Here is an 18,021-nt window from a genome sequence, read left to right on the forward strand (position 1 = left end):
CCTGAGAAGGGTGGAACTAGAACCCGGGTCTTCCTCCCCACCGGACCCCTCCACTCACATTCGATCCCAGCCTTCCCTCTCCGTCTGCTGGTGCGGCTGCAGAGGTCTGAGCCCCGCCCCGCGGGTTCGCACGTGGTCCCCACCTGACCCCGCGCGGGGAGGCGGAGTAGGGCGGGGCGGGCGGCAAACGCAGCACTTTCCGCGGCTTTCACAAGCCCGCGGCACCCGGCCCGAGCTCTTAGCGGGCCGAGACTGCGCCATGCAGGAAGCGCCAGCCGCGCTGCCCACGGAGCCGGGCCCCAGCCCAGTGCCTGCGTTCCTCGGCAAGCTATGGGCGCTGGTGGGAGACCCGGGGACCGACCACCTGATCCGCTGGAGCCCGGTGAGGGCTGGGGCCCCGTGACTTCCCCAGTGGTTCCCAGGATCCTTCCACGTCAGTGAACATCCACGCCCACCCAACCCCTGTCTGGGACAGGGCTATGGGTCTCCCGATTCAGCTGTCCAGTGTAGTTTAACTTGGAGGGGTTGTGCGAGATGAAGATGAGGCGACTTCCTCCGGACCGAGGAAAGGGTAGGCGCCTTCTGGAGACCTAGAGCCTGAGGGATCTTTGAGGTCATTTAGTTCCCACCCCACCCCAACAGACAGATAGGAAAACAGAGACTTGGAGAAGGGAAGAGCTAGGTCTGGTTCTGGATCGGAGTGGCGTCTTGGGTCTGGGACCCGTCCAGGGTTGGAAGTCTGGCTTCTGCTCTTTCTTTCCCAGAACCCAGTACGGAGTGTGGGTCTGGCTAGGGTAGGGACTGACTGTGGTCGCTCCAGGTTAGGCCGCAGAGCTGGTTCTGGCCTGGCCTTGTCCCATGTCTTCATGAGCGGCACGGGTCTCCAGCGTGAGTACGAGTGTGTGCGTGTGTGTGCGTGTGTGCGCGCGCCAAAGCGCCGGCCTGACCGAGAGCGGGCACGGCTCACTGTGTCGTCCGGTCTCCGCCCGCACCGTGGGTGGGCGGGCTGCGTTCTTGGCAGAGCGGGACCAGTTTCCTCGTAAGCGACCAGAGCCGCTTCGCCAAGGAAGTGCTGCCCCAATACTTCAAGCACAGCAACATGGCAAGCTTTGTGCGGCAGCTCAACATGTGTGAGTTCCTAGGACCGGGAGGGAAGTGGGTGCGAGGGCCTTGGTGGGGGGGGGGGCAATTTACGCTCCCATTCCCCCCTCCCTAGATGGTTTTCGGAAGGTGGTGAGCATTGAGCAGGGCGGCCTGCTTAGGCCCGAGCGCGACCACGTCGAGTTTCAGCACCCGAGCTTCGTACGCGGCCGAGAACAACTACTGGAACGTGTGCGGCGCAAGGTGGGGGCGGCCTTCGGGAACCAGCAAACTCGCGTGGAAGTGTCGAGAAGGCTAGCCCTGTTCTCGAAGACTCTGAACTGACGGTGCCTCCCACTTGCAGGTGCCTGCGCTGCGCAGCGACGACGGCCGCTGGCGCCCCGAGGACTTGGGCCGGCTGCTGGGCGAGGTGCAGGCTTTGCGGGGAGTGCAGGAGAGCACCGAGGCGCGGCTGCGGGAGCTCAGGCAGTGCGGGGGGAGGGGGCGTAGGAGGGTTGGGAGGGAGAAGGGGAGTCTGGGCGAGAGAACACTGGCTGCCAGACAGTTCTTCTGGACAGCTCCTTCCTCTCTCATTTCTTAGTGCCTCCGTCCAAAGAGGCTGAGCTGTGGAACTCAGTTCTGGGCGGATCGATGCTCATCGGAGTGGTCGTGGGTTTAGACCTGCCATTCTGTGGGGGGTGGTAACCGGGAGGACTCTCAGATGCCTCAGCACCTTCCCACGCCTTCCCCCGCAGGCAGAACGAGATCTTATGGAGGGAGGTGGTGACTCTGCGGCAGAGCCATGGTCAGCAGCACCGGGTCATTGGAAAGGTGTTCCTCTCCCCCTACCCTTCTATCACTCCTGAACAAATCCACCACCTTGTTGGGTGGGGACAATGTCCCAAGTATGAATTAACTCTTTGCTTCCTCTTTAGCTGATCCAGTGCCTCTTTGGGCCACTTCAGACAGGGTCCAGCAGCGCAGGAGCTAAGAGAAAGCTGTGAGTGAGAAAGTCAGGGACGTCCACCCCCCCCACACACACACCCCTACACTTCCCAGGAACCTCCCTGCCAGAGGTCCCATGCGGGGACTCCTTCTCCTCCAGCAGCTCTCACCAGGAATCCTCATTGTTCCTCCCGGCACTACAGTGTTCCTCAACCCATGGGAATTTCCCCAAGGTCCCCCCTTCCAGGACTTTCCCTCTCTCCCTCCAATCCTACCAAGTACTCCCATTCCCAGATCCCTGTGTTCCAGACCTTAGCCCGAAATTCCTACCCCTAGCAGTCCCTTCCTCCTCACTCCAAAACATCCCAACCCAACAGCAGAGGGTCTGGGGCTCAAACCATGCTCTCTCCCTCCCCTCTCCACCCCCAAAAGGCCCCCATATCTGGGGGGAGCCCCTTCTGCCTCCAACATGTGACTGATGCCCTGGCAACAGGCCTCAGCTCTGCTGACTTGGCTGCTGGGGCCTGAGGGAGGGAGGTGCAGGCTGAGAGGCCTGGGGGATGTAGCTGCCCTGCCCCCTGCACAGGTCCCTGATGCTGGAGGAGGGGAGCTCATGCCCAACACCAGCCAAATTCAGTGCCTGTCCCCTACCTGGTGCCCTCTTGCAGGACCCCTACTGTATCCAGTCGGTAGGTTTTTTCTTCTCCTCCCTTCCCTAGGGCAAAAGTGGGCTTATGGAGAACCTATTCCTTTCCCCCATTCCCTAATGGGAAGAGAACATGGAGGCCAGCCCCCGCCCTCCGCTCCACCCCAAACCCAGGCTCCCCAGCATGGACTAAGCCTTCCCCCTCAAATCTTACTCCTCAGACCTGGTAGATGTGGGTACTGGTTAGGTTCTGGCTCTCCCTATTGCTTGAGAGGAAGGACTGGGCTCAGTCATCTATTTACAGCCCCTCCCAGAGACCTCCTCCGGCCTCAGCAGCTCTCACAGGGCCAGGGGCCCTATCATCTCAGACATCCACGAAGACTCTCCATCCCCTGATGGGACCAGGCTTTCTCCTTCCAGAAGTGGCAGGAGGTAAGACAGACAGGCCCGCCCTCTGGAGAGCTTGTAGGGGAGGGCTTGGCAGCCCAGATGGCTGTGGAGAGAAGGGGGAGGTCAGTGCCGGAGTCTGGTTGAAGCTTTTCTCTGGTGCAGGGAGAAGGGCCTGGCACTGCTCAAAGAAGAGCCGGCCAGCCCAGGGGGGGAAGGCGAGGCCGGGCTGGCCCTGGCCCCAAACGAGTGTGACTTCTGCGTGACAGCCCCCCCGCCACTGCCTGTGGCTGTGGTGCAGGCCATCCTGGAAGGGAAAGGGAACTTCAGCCCCGAGGGGCCCAGGAATGCCCAACAGCCTGAACCAAGGGGTCCCAGGGAGGTATCTGACAGGTGAGCAAAGCGTCCATTCTTGCCTGGGAGCCCTGGGGGCCTCTTCTGCAGGTAGACCACCGCTAACTAACTTCCCAGCCTTGCCTACCCCTTGTGGCTGAGGGGGAGGTGAGGCAATATGATGACCAGATTTCTCAGAGTTACTCTAAAGAGTACCAGCATCAAAATGCCCTGGAAAGTAGAAGCTCCCATCAGATCAATCAGTCTATCTAGGGTAGAGCCCTGGAACCTGTATTGTTTTTTGTTTTTAAGATTTTATTTATTTATTTGACAGACAGAGATCCCAAGTAGGCAGAGAGGCAGGCAGAGAGAGAGGAGGAAGCATACTCCCTGCAGAGCAGAGAACCTGATGGGGGTCTCGATCCCAGGACCCTGGGATCATGACCTGAGCCCAAGGCAGAGGCTTTAACCCTCTGAGCCACCCAGGTGCCCCACCCCCCCCCAACCTGTATTGTAACAGAGTTTATTTCGGTGATTGGAAACACTGACAAGTACACTATAGTTTAAGAACCATGGGTGCTGACAATTCCAAACAAAAGGGACATGTATCCCAAGACCCCAGTTCCATAATCCAAACCTCAGGTCAAACCTAGGAAGCAGAGGCGCTCCTTAAGTACCCTCTATGTGGGGAATCCTCTCCTACCATCTTGTAGTTGTCCTATTTTGATCCTGATGTATCCAGGTTCCTTAGGAACCTAATGTGGGGTGAACACTGCAGGCTGACAGCAGTTCTCTGTGTGCAGGGGAACTCTGGGCCTGGAGAGGGGGGTGCGGAGCCCAGAGCATCTGCTACCTCCCATGTTGCTTCAGCCCCCCACTGAAAGTGTGGAGCCCACAGGGCCCCTGGATGTGAGTATACCTTCAGCAGGGCAGGAGCACAGGGCAGAGGGGAGGGGGGCCTGAGTGGGGTCTGTTTGGAGGGGAAACTGGCTGAGCGCTTCCCCCAGGTGCTGGGCCCCAGCCCCCAAGGGCGAGAATGGACCCTGATGGACTTGGACATGGAGTTGTCCCTGGTAAGATGAAGGTGGGGAGGGCAAGGGTTAGAGTTACTGAACCAAGCCCTCAGCCAGAGCCCCAGCTCCCTTCCTCCACTCTCCTCCCCAACTGCTTCCTGGGGTTCTCCTCTGCAGATGCAGCCCTTGGGTCCAGAGAGGAGTGAGACTGAGCTGGCAGTCAAAGGGTTAAATTCTCCAGGGCCAGGTGAGAGTTGTGGTGACTCAGGACCTTGGTCTGAGCTGCCAGGATTGGGTGGGCTGAACAGTTTGTGTTTTGAAGGGAAGTACTGGGAGTTCAGGCTGCCCCTGGGATAGCTACTGAGGCTACCCATGCTCTGGCCGGTGGGTGAGAGTAGAGAATGGATGTTTCATCCTGACTGACCGGCAGGCAGGACAGGTGAAGCTCTCCTTCCTCCAAGAGAGGAGGAAGAGCTGTCTCTCTCTGCTGAGCACAGCCCAATCCTCCTAGGGAAGGACTCCACCCTTGGGGCACCACTCCTGCTGGATGTCCAAGCGGCTTTGGGAGGCCCAACTCTCAGCCTTCCTGGAGCTTTAACCATTTACAGCACCCCTGAGAGCCGAGCCTCCTACCTAGGCCCCGGGGCCAATCCCTCCCCCTGAGACCTGCTTGGCTCTGAAGCCAGCCTACCTGAGGGGCTGGCCTGAAGCAGCACCCCCTTCTGGGCTTCCTGGTGCCCTTGGAAGAGGCAGAACCAAGACCCTGCTACTTTGTGGTCCTTCTCCATTACTGAGCCCTGCACATAAACTGCATTTTTTTCTGTGTTTCTGGTCTCTTTTCTTTACCGACCAGGGAGCACAGAAGTCATGGGTGGGGGTGGAGGGGGACTTTGCATTCATAGAAATTTCCAGATGCTAAAGCTTTAGTAGCGGAACCCCTGGAGAGTGGAGGTGCTTGGGACCCTAGGCCCTAGTTATGCTTAGGCTTCTGCCCAGTGGCCGGTTCCAGGGCTAGCACGTGGCCACTGCAACCTCAGGGGTTTTTGGGGTCACATCCGGTTCCACGATGCATCTGCTCTGTGATCCTGTGTAAGCTGGTCCCCTTCTCTGAGCCTTATCTGGGATAAGCAGAAAGAGTTCAAGGAGAAGATGGATCTAAATTTCCTGGGAATTGCCCGACGCCAGAAGGCCCCCCTCCCGGATTCATTCCGTGCGCCTGGGGTGGGGAGGGAAGGCGGACTATGCCTAGAAGCCCAGGGGTGCCCGGCCCCCCAAAGCCTGCCTCCGGGTGTCCCCAGAACTCCCCCCTTCCCCTCCCCGCTCCCAGTTCCCGGCAGCCCTGGCCGCCCCGCCCCCGCCGCAGCTGCTGCTCCCACCGCCACCCCGCCCTGCCCTTTCTGCCTCGTCATCTACTGCCCCGCGGAGGCTCGACCCATGAGTGGGGCCGCCCGGAACGCTTAGAACCGGGAGCCCCACCCCACCCGGCTGGGGGAGGGAAGAGATACTGAGACTGGGCAGAATCCGCGCCCGACCACCACCAGCCGAGCTCGAAGGAGGTCTGTGAGCACCGCCCCTCCACCGGGTTCTCGCGGTGGGACTGGGTGCGGGGGAGGTAGGGGGAGCCTTGTGATCGCTCTTTTGTAAAGCCACCCGCAGTTTCCCACAACCCTCGCTCTCTAGCATAAGAGACCGCGCAGAGAGGTGGGAGGGAGGCCGAGACCTTCCTCGATGCCTCGCACCTGGAGCCACCTGGAACTCCGGATTTGGCCTCTGATCGTTGAAGGACTGGCCGGGACTTAATTTCGGTATTCAGTTCCGACCGTTGACTTGCCGCTAGGGCCTGTGCACCCCACACAGGACAAAGTGCAGCACTTGGCATACTGCAGGGAGGAGGCTAACGTGAAAATAACTTGCAGAGCCATGAGGGAGGAGGGGTCAATCCAATCTGTCCCCCAGCCCCAACTTGTACTGAGCAGGTCCTGCACCCGTGACTGGGAGACAGTCTTTGGAGGTCTCCGCTGAAGAGGGCAGAGGGTCCCTGAACACAGTGAAGTGATGTCAGCGTGGTGGTGAGATGCTGCTTCTGGGGCACACAAGAGAAGGAGCCAGTCTGCCTTGGGGACGCTCAGGCACTGGGGTGGACAAGGGGACATTTGAGTCTTGGAGGATGGGCCCCCAGTGTGGAGGGAGGGGAAGGATATTCCAGGCTTAGGGAACAGCATCTGCAAACGTTTACATGTGCCAGGGGCTTGCACGGTTCTCCCAGCACTGTGGGGCAGAGGGAAATAGGTGGTGTGTGTGGGGGGGAACCTGGCTGTCCATAGGGGTGGGAGGTGGTTTGAGTGGCCTGGCCACACGATCTTTATTCTCTCTGATGGGCAGTGGGGAAAGGGGACAAGTAGTTGAGGCTGATATTCTGCTTGGCAGGAGATCTCAAAGTTCAAGCTGGACCAAGTCAGATTCCAATTCTGCCCTCTGGTCTCTCTGAAACTGTCTCCTCATCTGTAAAATGGGAACAATAAATCCTGCCCCAGAGACTTGTCAAAGTCACTATGCTTTGGGGGTGATGGGAAGGGAGTGAAGGGTACTGAGAGAGACTGTCACAGGAGATAAGATGATGATGGGGGGCTGAGGGAGGATGCTGATGGAGACCCAGGGAGAGGGGGGCAGGGGATAGTTCTGGGCTCTGCTCAGTAGTCTGGGGGAAGCGCTGACAATGCGGTATGGCCAGGAGTGGTGAAATGACCAGGGAGGCACAGCATGACACCAGGTGGTAGTGAGAGAGACCTTGGAGGCAAGATGGGGCTTGGACTACAACCACTCTCCCAGACCTAGAGCCAGATAGAGAAGTAGGGGAGTGACCTCAGAAGGAGGATGAGACCCAGGAGGGTGCTGTGTGGACAAAGCCAAGGCTAGAGGAGATGAGCTGAGAGAGGGAGTGGTCTAGGGCCTGACCCCTTTGCGGCTTAATGCTAGGGGCCTTACTGCCTGGGTCAGGCCACCCCAGAAGTGATGGGCCATTGTCCTTGCTTGTTAATAAATGGATTAATTTCTACCTAACACCCACTGCTTGCTAGAGACAGGCTCTCAAAATAGGAAGATCCATGGAAGAAAACTGAAAGTTCAGCAGCATTTGTTGACAGCTTTTATGAGTTGGGTCTATGGCATTTAAGGAAGCAGCAAGAGAAGATTCCCAGGGCAGCAAGGAAAGAGTTGGATCTCAGGTGATGTCAGGAGATCTTGGTCAGAGCTAGGACTTAAGAAAATTCAGGTAACCCTGCTCAGGTATGAGGAGATGGGACATACTGGGGGCATTGGTGAGGGGCTGCAGGGACAGCGCATATCCTCGGGGTCAGAATAAGGAGCCCGGACTTCCTTCAGTCGGTGAGGGGAGGCCCTCAGCACTTGTGCTCTGGGTGCAGAGGGGATTCAGTGCTCTGCAGGGTCTAAGCTGGACAGGAAACGCCAGACTAAGAAAGAGGTTAGGATGACAGAAATAGTCAGCGGATAGACTGGAAAAGTCGAGGCTGCAGGCTGGGTATTGGGATCAGCTGGGATCGTCTTTATTCCTGTTACGGTGGGGAAGCAGGCTGGGAAATAGAAGTTCCTTTGGATAAACTAGGTCTGAATAGAATATGGGATCCACAGGCTGCGGGGGCTCAGGAGGGACGTGCTGACTGGGGAGAGGGGTCGAGAGTAAATACGGACCCAGAGGAGTGGAGAGCCACAATTGTCATTTAGGGGATGGAGAGAAGCCTGAGTAGACTGGGGACAAGCCCTCTGCCGAGGAGCTCTCTGGCCGCCGGGCTGGAGGTGAACTTAAATCGCAGCCGTGGGTGTTCACTGAGACCCTGGGGGAGAGGTCAAAAGTGGGGAGTCCCGGCTCCCAGTACCTCTCTCCCCTCCCCCATGCAGCCCCCACCATGGGCAATGCGCAGGAGCGGCCCTCAGAAACCATCGACCGGGAGCGGAAACGCCTGGTGGAGACGCTGCAGGCGGACTCGGGGCTTCTGCTGGATGCGCTGCTGGCGCGGGGCGTGCTCACTGGGCCCGAGTACGAGGCGCTAGACGCGCTGCCGGATGCCGAGCGCAGGGTGCGCCGCCTGCTGCTGCTGGTGCAGAGCAAGGGCGAGTTCGCCTGTCAGGAGCTGCTGCACTGCGCGCAGCGGACCACGCGGACACCCGACCCCGCCTGGGACTGGCAGCACGTGGGCGCCGGTGAGCGCGCGGAGGCGGGGCCTGAGCCAGAGCGCGGGGCGTGGCATAAAGGGTAGAGTGGGAAACGGAGTACTAGTCTCCCCCACCCCCAAGGGTGTGTGTGTGTGGGGGGGGAGGGATACCGCAGAGGCAGAAAATGAGCCTCAGATACTCCCACCTCCGCCCCAGGCTACCGGGAACGCAGCTACGACACTTCGTGCCCTGGCCACTGGACACCTGAGGCATCTGGCTTGAGAACCACTTGCCCCGAACTGCCCAGAGCTTCAGACTGCGAAGAGGCTGGGGTTCCCGGGGGCTCAGAGGCAGTGCAATCCGGAACTCCTGAGGAACTCAATCCGGAGCTGGAAGCTGGGGCCTCTGAAGAGGCTGAGCAGGATGTCGAACCAGAACCAGAGGCAGAGGCAGAACCCGAACCTGAACTGGAGCCGGAACCCGAACCCGAGCTGGAGCCCGAGCCCGAGCCCGAGCCCGAGCCCGAGCCCGAGCCCGACTTCGAGGCTGGTGACGAGTCTGAAGGTGTGAGGCTACCCAAACCCGGTGCCGGACTGGCGGGAGTGTGGGGCCCACCTGATCAATCATTTTTTTCTCTGTCATCTCTAGATTCCTGAATGCTGGAGGAACACTGACAGGCCACCCCTGCCCAAGCCGCGCGTAGGACCTGGGATCCTGCCCTGACATGTGTCGGGGGTTGCCACCAAGTCTCCACCCGACCCAGGACCACTAGAAGTGAATAAACTCTAGAGGGTCAGCCTGGGCTGTGTGACTCTGGCTTTTTGCCCAGGAACCAGGGTGTGGGTCCATGCCCTTGAGGTTCTGCAACCTGGGCAGCCTCATGCCCCACTGTCCAGTTCTTAGCCCCATTTCATCCTCAGTAGCCCAAGCCACGCCCCCCTGGAGCCCTCAGTCCCAGGCCCTTAGTGTGACAAGGGCCAGACCCCTGGGCCCTGCCCCACAGTCCTTTTCCTCTCGTGAACCAGTTGTGGGGGCTGGGGCTGTGTAGTTACCTGCCCCCCACTTCATGGAAGTCCTTGGGCATGGTACAGGGAAGGGAGACTTCTCTCCACTTAGGGCAGGCTAGAGCTCGCAGCCTTGAGAAGTGAGATTAGGAGAGAGGAATAGGAAGGGATCTTGGGTAGACAGAGCCCACACGCTTCATTGTAATTGTTTTAATTGTCTGGCTTCTCTCTGGACTGGGGACTCAGGGAGGGTTCCCACCAGTAACTGGCACCCAGAAGGTGCTCTACACACATTCACTGACAAGATGAATAAGGACTTTCCAGTTGCATTTCTGAGTTTTACAGATGGGAAAACCAAGGGCAAGGGTGAGAGTGGGAATGGGTCAGCATCACACAGCTGAGTCTGAGGTGAAACCAGAAGCAACAAGCACCTCTATACCATCTTGATCTGGGGGAGGGGTGGCTCAAGACTTGGGGCAACAGCTAGGAGCCTGCCCCTCAGTCTCAAATGTGGCTGTTGCCAGCCTATGCCACCCTCTGCCAGAGGCCAGCTGTGAGGGTGTGGGCAAAGACACAGGAGCAGCACAGGCCATTGGAGGGGCTGGGGGCTGGGGGCAAGGCCAAGTGAGCTCTTGGGCTTGACTCACAAGGCCTAAAGGACTGTGTGTGTGTGAGAGAGAGACAGAGAGACAGAGAGGAGAGTGGGGCTAGGAACTGTTGGTGCCTTCCAGAGGAGCACTGTTCCCTCCACCACACCTTTAGAAGCTGCTGCCTCCCAGCCCCAGGAAGCAGAGCACATAAATAGGGTATAAATACATGAGCAGTGGGAGAGGCAAAATGCCAGAAAGCACACCCCAGCCCAGCTGGGTCTCCACCACCAGGACCGCTGCCCCTTGAGCCTGTGTGAAAGCCAGACCCTCATGCTCAGGCAGTCACCCTAGGAGAAGGGAGATCCCCACCAGGACCCAGTGAGAGGTAGAAAGCGTGAAAGCTGAAGGAGCACCGAGGGGCCAGGTGGGGGAAGGGAGACACTGGAGTATGCAGACACCCAAAACCATCTCATGCAAGAACAAGTTTCTACTCCCAAACCACCCCCCATCCCCATCATGCTCAGCCTCCCTCCTGCCCCCAGGCTTCCCCTCTGTTCAACAGAGAGCCGGACGTAGGAGGGCAGACTCAGTTTGCTTGACATGCTACTACCGGTCCCTAGGCCCCAGAGAGGCTAGCAAAGGACCCAAAGGCTCTGATGTTGCCACTCCTACCTCCTGGGATGCTCCTGCCCTCCAGTTCACCAAGAAACACCCAGGCCATGGAAGCACAGAACAGTCATCTTCATGTTCTGAGAGCTGATCTGGAGCCCTCCGTCCAGAGCCTCCGGCTGTAACTCTCAGCCAGCCTCAGTCAGGCAGCAGGCGGCCCAGTTCTGCCTCATCCAGCCGGTTAGTGGCCATGATGTGCTCCAGCTGCTGCCGGTAGCGTGCCAAGTCTTGCATGAAGTGGGGCACCCGGGTATTGTCCAGCACCCCATGGGGCCGCAGGTGGTCTACATCCTCATAGGACACCTGCAGGAAGGAAGCTGGTCTTCAGGGGGAGCCAGAGGGAGCCATGGCTTTCAAGTAGCTGGTCACTGCTCTCTATCACTGTCTCACTGCCGTCTGCTCCTGCAATGCCTCCCCTTCCCCTCCAGATCCACTCCCAATGTTATACACTCTGAGGCTTAGTCCTAGGTGTGTTTGCTCTCCTAACCCCAACCCAGCTTCTTCCCTCACCTCCAAAACTAGGTATCTAACTGCCTCCTGAACACCTTTCCTGCTATCTCTCTCAGGCACCTCAGACCCCACACCCAATGCTGAATGCCTGGGGGTCCGCTTATGCCAGCCCTACCGGCCTCACAGTTCCCTGGGTCAGCTTGAGGGAAGGGACCTGGAATATCACCCTCCAACTCAGGGTGACCACTGGGCTGGAGGAATTCTCCTCTCTGAAGAGCTTTCCCTAGCTTGCTCCTCCCACTGCATGGCCACAGGAGACTAGACTGCCATAAGTTCCACAGGAGTGACTGGAAAGGCAGTTTCCTCCTCCCACTGCACTCCCTTCTCTAGGCCTCTCTCTCCATTCCACCTTCCACAGAACATCCACAGGGAGCCTCCTAAAGCAAAAGTGACATTTCTGAAAGCTCTCCTGATTCTTTATTGCTTCAGGTGAAGTTTACCTTCCTTAGCCTGGCACAGATACCCAGAGCCAGACTTGGTGTCTGGCTGTTTCTCCAGCCTCCTCCCCCCAACCTTCCTAACTGCTCCCCTGGCCTGAGTGCTCGCCTCCTTTGAGGTGTGGTATCTACACATACACCTGCAGCCTAGGTCAAGTACCTCTTTGTTCACCTCCCCCCAGGTCTCCCCGCCAAAGAAGCCTGGCACCTAATCCTCAGTTGGGCAGCCATCAGAGGCTCAGGGAACACTGCAGGGACGAGGAGAACTGGCTGGGATCCCTAGAGGTCCGTGGCCCCTCACCTTGCCCAGTGAGGTCAGCAGCGGGAAATCGATGGTCTGGCGGTGCCGCAGAATGCGCACGATGCCATCCAGGTACACCTGATCCTTGCTGAAGCAGCCTGTGGGCGCGAGAGGGTTTGTGAGCCCCTAGGCCGGAGGCCTGCCCCGCCCCCAGGCCTCCTTCAGGGCACCCCACTCCAACCCCGCGCGGGTGCCCACCGGGCAGCGAGGTGTCAGTCTGGCCGCGCTTGGCTCGCACGCAGTACTCCCAGCGCACGTCAGCGTCCTGCACGTAGCGCGCCAGGTCCTGGAAGAGCTGGCGGAAGGACATGCGCGAGGCGCGGTGGATGGTGTAGTAGAGCAGGGCGGCACGCCACAGGAAGGGCTGCTTGCGGAACAACACGCTGTGCAGGCTGGCCAAGCCCTCCTCCGTGGGGTTCGCTGGCCGCAGTCCGTACTGCAGCCGGCCCTCCGCACTGTGCCACGGCTGCCGCGCGTTGTTCACGCCCCGCAGGTAGTGAGTGCCTACAGAGGAAGGCACCACTGGGTAGGTCATCCTAGGGGACCAGCCTGCGGGCCACGTCCTGCTACCTCCTACAGAAGCTCTAGCCGGTGACAGCGAAGGTGACTCATGGTGACTCACGCGTACTCTAGCCCCTAAATTCAGCCTCTCGTGCAAATTCTTGCCCCCAACCCACGCCCCAAATGCATACTCACCCAACCCCAGGCAGTGGGAAGACCCTCCTTAGGTGAACTCACACCCAAGGGCTTAGAGTCCCCCACACAAGAATCCTTCCCCACCCATCCAGGGCTACACACACAAGCAACTCTCCCAAACCCACACTGCCCCCCACGCCCCTCGGAGAGGTGCAGGAACTCCCAAACCACCGCAGCCCACCATCCCCAAATGTCCATATCAATTTGACAGTCATGCTGATGATCCCAGCGAAAAACATCTTTTGCCCAGAGCTACAGGATTCTTAAATAGGAGAAACAGACAGAAAGGAATAGTAATTCCCGTTCCATGCTCTCCTTTTCAGCTCAACCTATCTCCTCCTAAAACCTGGCTTTATGTCCTCAACTAATTCCATTCCTAGGATCTGGCTTTCCACCCACCCAGGAGGGCCTCCATGTTGGCTGGGCTAGTGGGACCCTCAGGGTACTCCCTCTGGCCTGTCCGGGCCTCAGCAGCCTTGTCCCCACTGTCAAGGGAAATCAGAGAGGAAGTAGAGATGAAGACGAAGAGATACCCAAAAGGAGCAAGAGATGAGGGTGAGCCCAGATAGCGGGCAGGCATGTTCTGGCCTACCTCTGTGAGCCAGAGGGAGGAGGTAGCTGCTCACGAAGGGAAAGGACCCGTCCTCCGGAAGGAAGGGGAAGAAAGAGAGGGGGGTGGGGTTACTGGGGCCCCTTGCTGCCCCCCACCCTGTCCCAACCCCCCTCATCCTACCCACCCACCCACCTACCCACACCCTGACCTATCTCGTGCCGCAGCATGCCCTCCAGCCAGTACTGGCGGGCTCCCGTCAGGTTGATGGCCAGTGTTGGTCGGCTGTTCTCCACCATCATCACTGCCTGGGACAGCAGGTCTTCACTCAGCTGCACCACAACCTGCAGGTGGTAATGAACCTAAGCCATGGCCACCAGCCCTGAGACCAGGATGCAGGTGGACCCACTGATGCCACAGGGCAGCCAGGCCACACACCCTTCACCACCTCTGCTCAGAGCCAGCTCCCACCTTATTAGAACAGGGACGGGGGCTTGCCTGGGATCCCAAGCTGGCCAGGTGTGGAGCTGGGCCTGGCAGCCTGGTTTGGGGCACAGAGTAGAGGGCCTCGAAGCGAGGGCTAGCTCACCTCCCCAACGCAGCCCTCCTTCTGCATGTATTTGCGAACAATGGACCAGATCTGGCACTTGGTCAGCAGCTGGCCCCCCGTTGCAGCTTCGAAGTGTTCATAGGTACCAAACTTCTCCAGGACAGCCTCAATGATGCCAACTGCCTGCACAGAGGGTTGGGGTGGCTGGTCAGATCAGGTGGTGATCAGGATCAGGACCAGGACCAGGATGAGGCAGGCAGGCTGGACTGACCTGATGGATGAACTGTCCAGAAGCCTCACAGTACTTCTCCAGCACAGCCGTGGGCATGGGCTCCTGGTACTCGAACTGTGGGTTGTAGGTGTAGTGGGACTGGAAGAACTTGTCCCGCTCTCGGTCCATATTGGTTGGCCGCAAGGCCACCAACATGCAAGGGCTCTTGCTGGCACCACGGCCTGCATCCTTTCGAGTCTTAGCAATGTGAGGCAGGGAGGCTGCAGGCCGCAGGGTTCCCCCACCTGGGTCCCGTCCCCGTCCAGGTGGGGCCCGACCCTGGGTGCCACCCCCCCGCCGGCCAGTACTATTTACAGTATAGGTGCTCTCACTGCGACGCATGTGGCCACGGAGGCCCAAGTGCAGCTCTGAGTAGGGCTGCAGCTCAGGCCGGGGCCGCAGGGCTGAGGGGATTGACAGAGCCAGGGACTGAGGCCAGGGGTACAGCAGTGTCCCATCTCGGTCTGAGTGCTTCAGTCTATGGCCCAAGGACGAGGGACTGGTTGGTGGGCTGGGGGGTGCCTGTTCATACACCTGAGCCCCTGAGTCCAGCACCATTCTGTCCTGGGGTTCACATCCAGCCGGGTCACTCCAACTCCCCACACTGTCGACTTCTGGGGACACAGAAGGGCATGTGGAGGCCAGTATGAGTGGGTGTCGCCTGAGCACCAACAGGCCTTGTGCTCCACAATGCCCTGGCTGGGTGCTCAGTGGGTTCGGGGCCTGCCACCAGGGATCTGGATAGCTGCGCCTTCATCCCCATCCCCGTGTCCATTCCCTCCACCAGGCTCACCCAAGGAAGCTGGACTGGGGGAAGCAGGAGGCAGAATTGATACACTCACCTAGATGGTGGTACTGGAACCCCCTTAGCCTGTGAGCTGCTGGAAGTGAGGCCTGAGCCCCTTCATGACTTTCATCCCTGTGCTCGGCACCCACCCAGACTGGGAGCTGGTATAGTGTAGCCCCAGCTGCTGGGAAGATGGCTGAGGGAGCCTCACTTCCTTTAACCTGCCTTCTACTTATGGCATTTTTTCGGTCTCATCCCTCCCCTCCCACCTGCCCCACCACCTCCGCCAGGCCCAGTGGGCCTCAGTCAGGTTGAGTGCCTGCATGCCCCTTGCATATGTTAGTACTTCCACCAGGAATGGTATCTCTCACCTCTGGGTCATATGTTCAAATCCCAGTTAGAATTAGCTTTGTGGGGAGCAGAGGGAGACTTCAGCAAATTCAAGCCAATCCTTGGTCTGTCTCCTATCAGAGGCCTCTTTCTAATGGTCATCCAAGGCCGGTGTTGGCACGTTCACCCCTTGCTCTGTACTAGGGCTCAGAACAATCCAGTTTCTCCCCAGAGACTGACAGAAGGCTCCAGATTCTGAACTCCTTTGCCTGTTCAGGGACACAATTCCAGTATTTCTCCAACATCATCAATCTCTTCCTCTCTATGTATTCTTGCCAGCAGCATAAACACATGCTGTTATTTCTGTCTTAAAAATACAAAACCAAACTCACTTGACCCCACACTCCTCTATCCCGACCGCATCTCCCAGCAGCTGCTCCCTGTTGCAGCACAACACCCATCTGTATGCAGTCTGATTCCTTCTTTTCCTGCTTTCTCTTATGTTTCACTCCAATTAGGCTTCTGTCCCCACTCTCCATTGAAACTGATCTGAGCAAGATCATCAATGATCTTCATATTGATCGGTGCACTTGACAAATTAATCATTTCATTTTAGAAACATGTTCTCCACTTGGGCTTCTCAAGCACACTCAAATATATTCTCCTACCTCAGTGGCTGTTAGTTCTTGGTCCTTCTCGCTCATCATTCCTGTCTTCCTGATCTCTTAAAATTGTAATGCCTCAGGACTTGGAAATTCCTATAGAAACTTCTCTCCTTCATTTATGCTTATTCCCAGGGTGATCTCATCCAATTTCACGGTTTTAAGTACACCACTCCAGACTTCTATAAACCTCCAGCCGGTGTTGCCAGTTCTCAGCTCAACATCTTTACTTGAATGTACAACAGGCATCTCCAAACTGAATATGTCTCCTATCTGGAATGCTTCCCCCCAGATAACCGCAGGGCTCACTCTCCCATTTTCCTTAGATTTCTTCACAAAGATGTTATCAGACAAGTCTCCCTAACACACTCTCTTTAAAATAGTAAACCTCCTCTTTCCTCCCCACCACAATCTTCTCTTCTCCATATTATTGGTTTCTAAAGCAGTTATCACCACATGAAGTACAGTATATGTCATTATTAGTTATCTGTTTTCTCCTTTTGAATGTTCACAGCTGTGTCCCCAGAACCCTGAACAGTACCTGATCCAGAGCAGTTGCTCAATAAATGGATCAACCCAAGAGCACTTCTTCTCAGAACTGGAATCATTCCATTCACTCACTATGTTTCCCTATCAATTTCTGATCCCCTACCCCACCTCTCTTCCCTCTGCCTAGTGACCAGCAGTTTGAAAAGATTTCAGGCCTCAGACTTCACTCTTCTCAACTAGCTGTACGCTTTTCTGGACTCCTCACTGGTCTCTGGGTCTCTACCTCCATCCCCACCCCCTCCCTTCTTTCATTCGACCTACCTCTTTGTAATTACCAAGAATACGCCTGTTTCTTTCACGTCTCAGGTTCTTTCGCCAAGAATGCCCTCCCACTTGCCTCCTTGTGGCAAACTCCTAACCATTCCTAAGGGCTCGGTTTAGATCTCACCTCCAGGACGCCTTCTTGGCGACTTGGAGGCTCCCAGTGTCTAGGAGCCTTCTTTACCACCCTAAGCTGTCACTGTCGGAGCCTAGATCCGACACTACCCCCTTAACTCCCTCAGGGCAGGGACGGATCTGATTAACCCCCATGTCCCAAGCACCCAGCACTACATGCGGAATGAATGAAAGATGGTTGGGGAAGAGCCCAGACACAAGGTGGAGTCTAGTGACAAATGAGAGGGTGTGGCCTACACCAATAGAAAAACTCCCGGAGAGGATAACGTGAAAGAGGAGCCAATGGGGGGGAGAGGAGGGGCGTGACCTGCAGCCAATAAGTGGCAGAGGATGGAGCAAAGGGCGTGACCAATGGGGGGCGGAGCCAGAGGACAATGGAGGGGGGGGTCCCTGGTTAGGTGAGTAGGGGTCGTGTCGCTCGCCTTCGCGGCCTCTCGGGGGTCGGGGGTTCTGTCCGCGTACCGCGCCCCCACCTGTTCGCTCCTCTTCTCGCCGCCGCTGTTCCCGCTTTGCAACACCAGTCGCCGACAGCCCAGCCCGCGGGAGCGACCGCTGGTGACGCACGCACTCGGGCGCGCGCACGCTCACGGGAAGGCGCGCCTATTCACGTCAAATTCGGCGGCGGCGCGCACCCGAGAACAAAGCTGGGGGTGGGGTCAGGCAGAGCCGAGGGCGTGGTGTCCGCACCAAGTCACGCCCCTAGGCGTGGCGTTATCTTAAGCCCGCCCCTTCCACGAGGACCCGGCGGGTTTCAGCGCTTCACGTACTAGTCAGGGCCTCGACACGAGCTGACTGCCCTGGCGCGGACAGGTGGGGCTGTAGTCCACCTATGGCGGCAGAAGCGCGGGTAATTGCGAACGCAGTCCATACCGGGCTGATGTCAGGATAGGTGAGGTACAGCCCATATATCAGGACTGGAGCCAGGATACCTTAGGCGTTTCACTGAGCGTGAACCCCCTAATCATCACACTTTTATTTATTTTTTTAAAAGATTTTATTTATTTATTTGACAGAGAGAAATCACAAGTAGATGGAGAGGCAGGCAGAGAGAGAGAGGGAAGCAGGCTCCCTGCTGAGCAGAGAGCCCGATGCGGGACTCGATCCCAGGACCCTGAGATCATGACCTGAGCCGAAGGCAGCTTAAA

The 18,021-nt window shown here is 57.9% G+C and overlaps 3 protein-coding genes across 10 annotated transcripts; 2 read left to right on the top strand and 1 right to left on the bottom strand.

Moving 5' to 3' along the window:
* Positions 1-22: 22 nt before the first annotated feature.
* HSF4 (heat shock transcription factor 4) lies at positions 23-5,210 on the top strand. Of its 4 annotated transcripts, none has more exons than XM_059383708.1 (13): positions 23-104; positions 1,022-1,130; positions 1,217-1,344; positions 1,445-1,569; positions 1,836-1,911; positions 2,016-2,080; positions 2,612-2,714; positions 2,976-3,103; positions 3,224-3,451; positions 4,195-4,300; positions 4,399-4,464; positions 4,582-4,651; positions 4,916-5,210. In XM_059383708.1, the coding sequence occupies exons 2-13, from the start codon at positions 1,100-1,102 to the stop codon at positions 5,065-5,067; spliced, it is 1,278 nt and encodes a 425-aa protein (XP_059239691.1). In that variant the 5' UTR covers positions 23-104; positions 1,022-1,099; the 3' UTR covers positions 5,068-5,210. The 4 variants fall into 4 exon arrangements, with proteins under 4 accessions (XP_059239691.1, XP_059239693.1, XP_059239690.1 ...); XM_059383710.1 differs by lacking the exon at positions 23-104 and adding an exon at positions 243-382 and having other exon boundaries at positions 2,962-3,103; positions 3,328-3,451; XM_059383707.1 differs by lacking the exon at positions 23-104 and adding an exon at positions 243-382.
* A 578-nt stretch (positions 5,211-5,788) lies between these two features.
* On the top strand, positions 5,789-9,373 carry NOL3 (nucleolar protein 3). 4 transcript variants are annotated; one of them, XM_059383954.1, is made up of 6 exons: positions 5,789-5,960; positions 6,085-6,209; positions 6,381-6,473; positions 8,320-8,622; positions 8,791-9,138; positions 9,223-9,373. In XM_059383954.1, the coding sequence occupies exons 4-6, from the start codon at positions 8,328-8,330 to the stop codon at positions 9,228-9,230; spliced, it is 651 nt and encodes a 216-aa protein (XP_059239937.1). In that variant the 5' UTR covers positions 5,789-5,960; positions 6,085-6,209; positions 6,381-6,473; positions 8,320-8,327; the 3' UTR covers positions 9,231-9,373. The 4 variants fall into 4 exon arrangements, with proteins under 4 accessions (XP_059239937.1, XP_059239936.1, XP_059239939.1 ...); XM_059383953.1 differs by lacking the exon at positions 6,381-6,473; XM_059383956.1 differs by lacking the exons at positions 6,085-6,209; positions 6,381-6,473 and having other exon boundaries at positions 5,789-6,016.
* A 422-nt stretch (positions 9,374-9,795) lies between these two features.
* On the bottom strand, positions 9,796-17,449 carry MATCAP1 (microtubule associated tyrosine carboxypeptidase 1). 2 transcript variants are annotated; one of them, XM_059382256.1, is made up of 8 exons: positions 17,350-17,449; positions 15,311-15,538; positions 14,153-14,766; positions 13,921-14,064; positions 13,543-13,675; positions 12,284-12,589; positions 12,086-12,183; positions 9,796-11,140 (listed from the first exon to the last, which is right to left on the bottom strand). In XM_059382256.1, the coding sequence occupies exons 3-8, from the start codon at positions 14,708-14,710 to the stop codon at positions 10,976-10,978; spliced, it is 1,404 nt and encodes a 467-aa protein (XP_059238239.1). In that variant the 5' UTR covers positions 14,711-14,766; positions 15,311-15,538; positions 17,350-17,449; the 3' UTR covers positions 9,796-10,975. The 2 variants fall into 2 exon arrangements, with proteins under 2 accessions (XP_059238239.1, XP_059238240.1); XM_059382257.1 differs by lacking the exon at positions 15,311-15,538.
* Positions 17,450-18,021: the final 572 nt, after the last annotated feature.

The sequence above is a fragment of the Mustela nigripes genome, chromosome 17, assembly GCF_022355385.1.
Source record: "Mustela nigripes isolate SB6536 chromosome 17, MUSNIG.SB6536, whole genome shotgun sequence".
Classification (NCBI taxonomy): Eukaryota; Metazoa; Chordata; class Mammalia; order Carnivora; family Mustelidae; genus Mustela; species Mustela nigripes.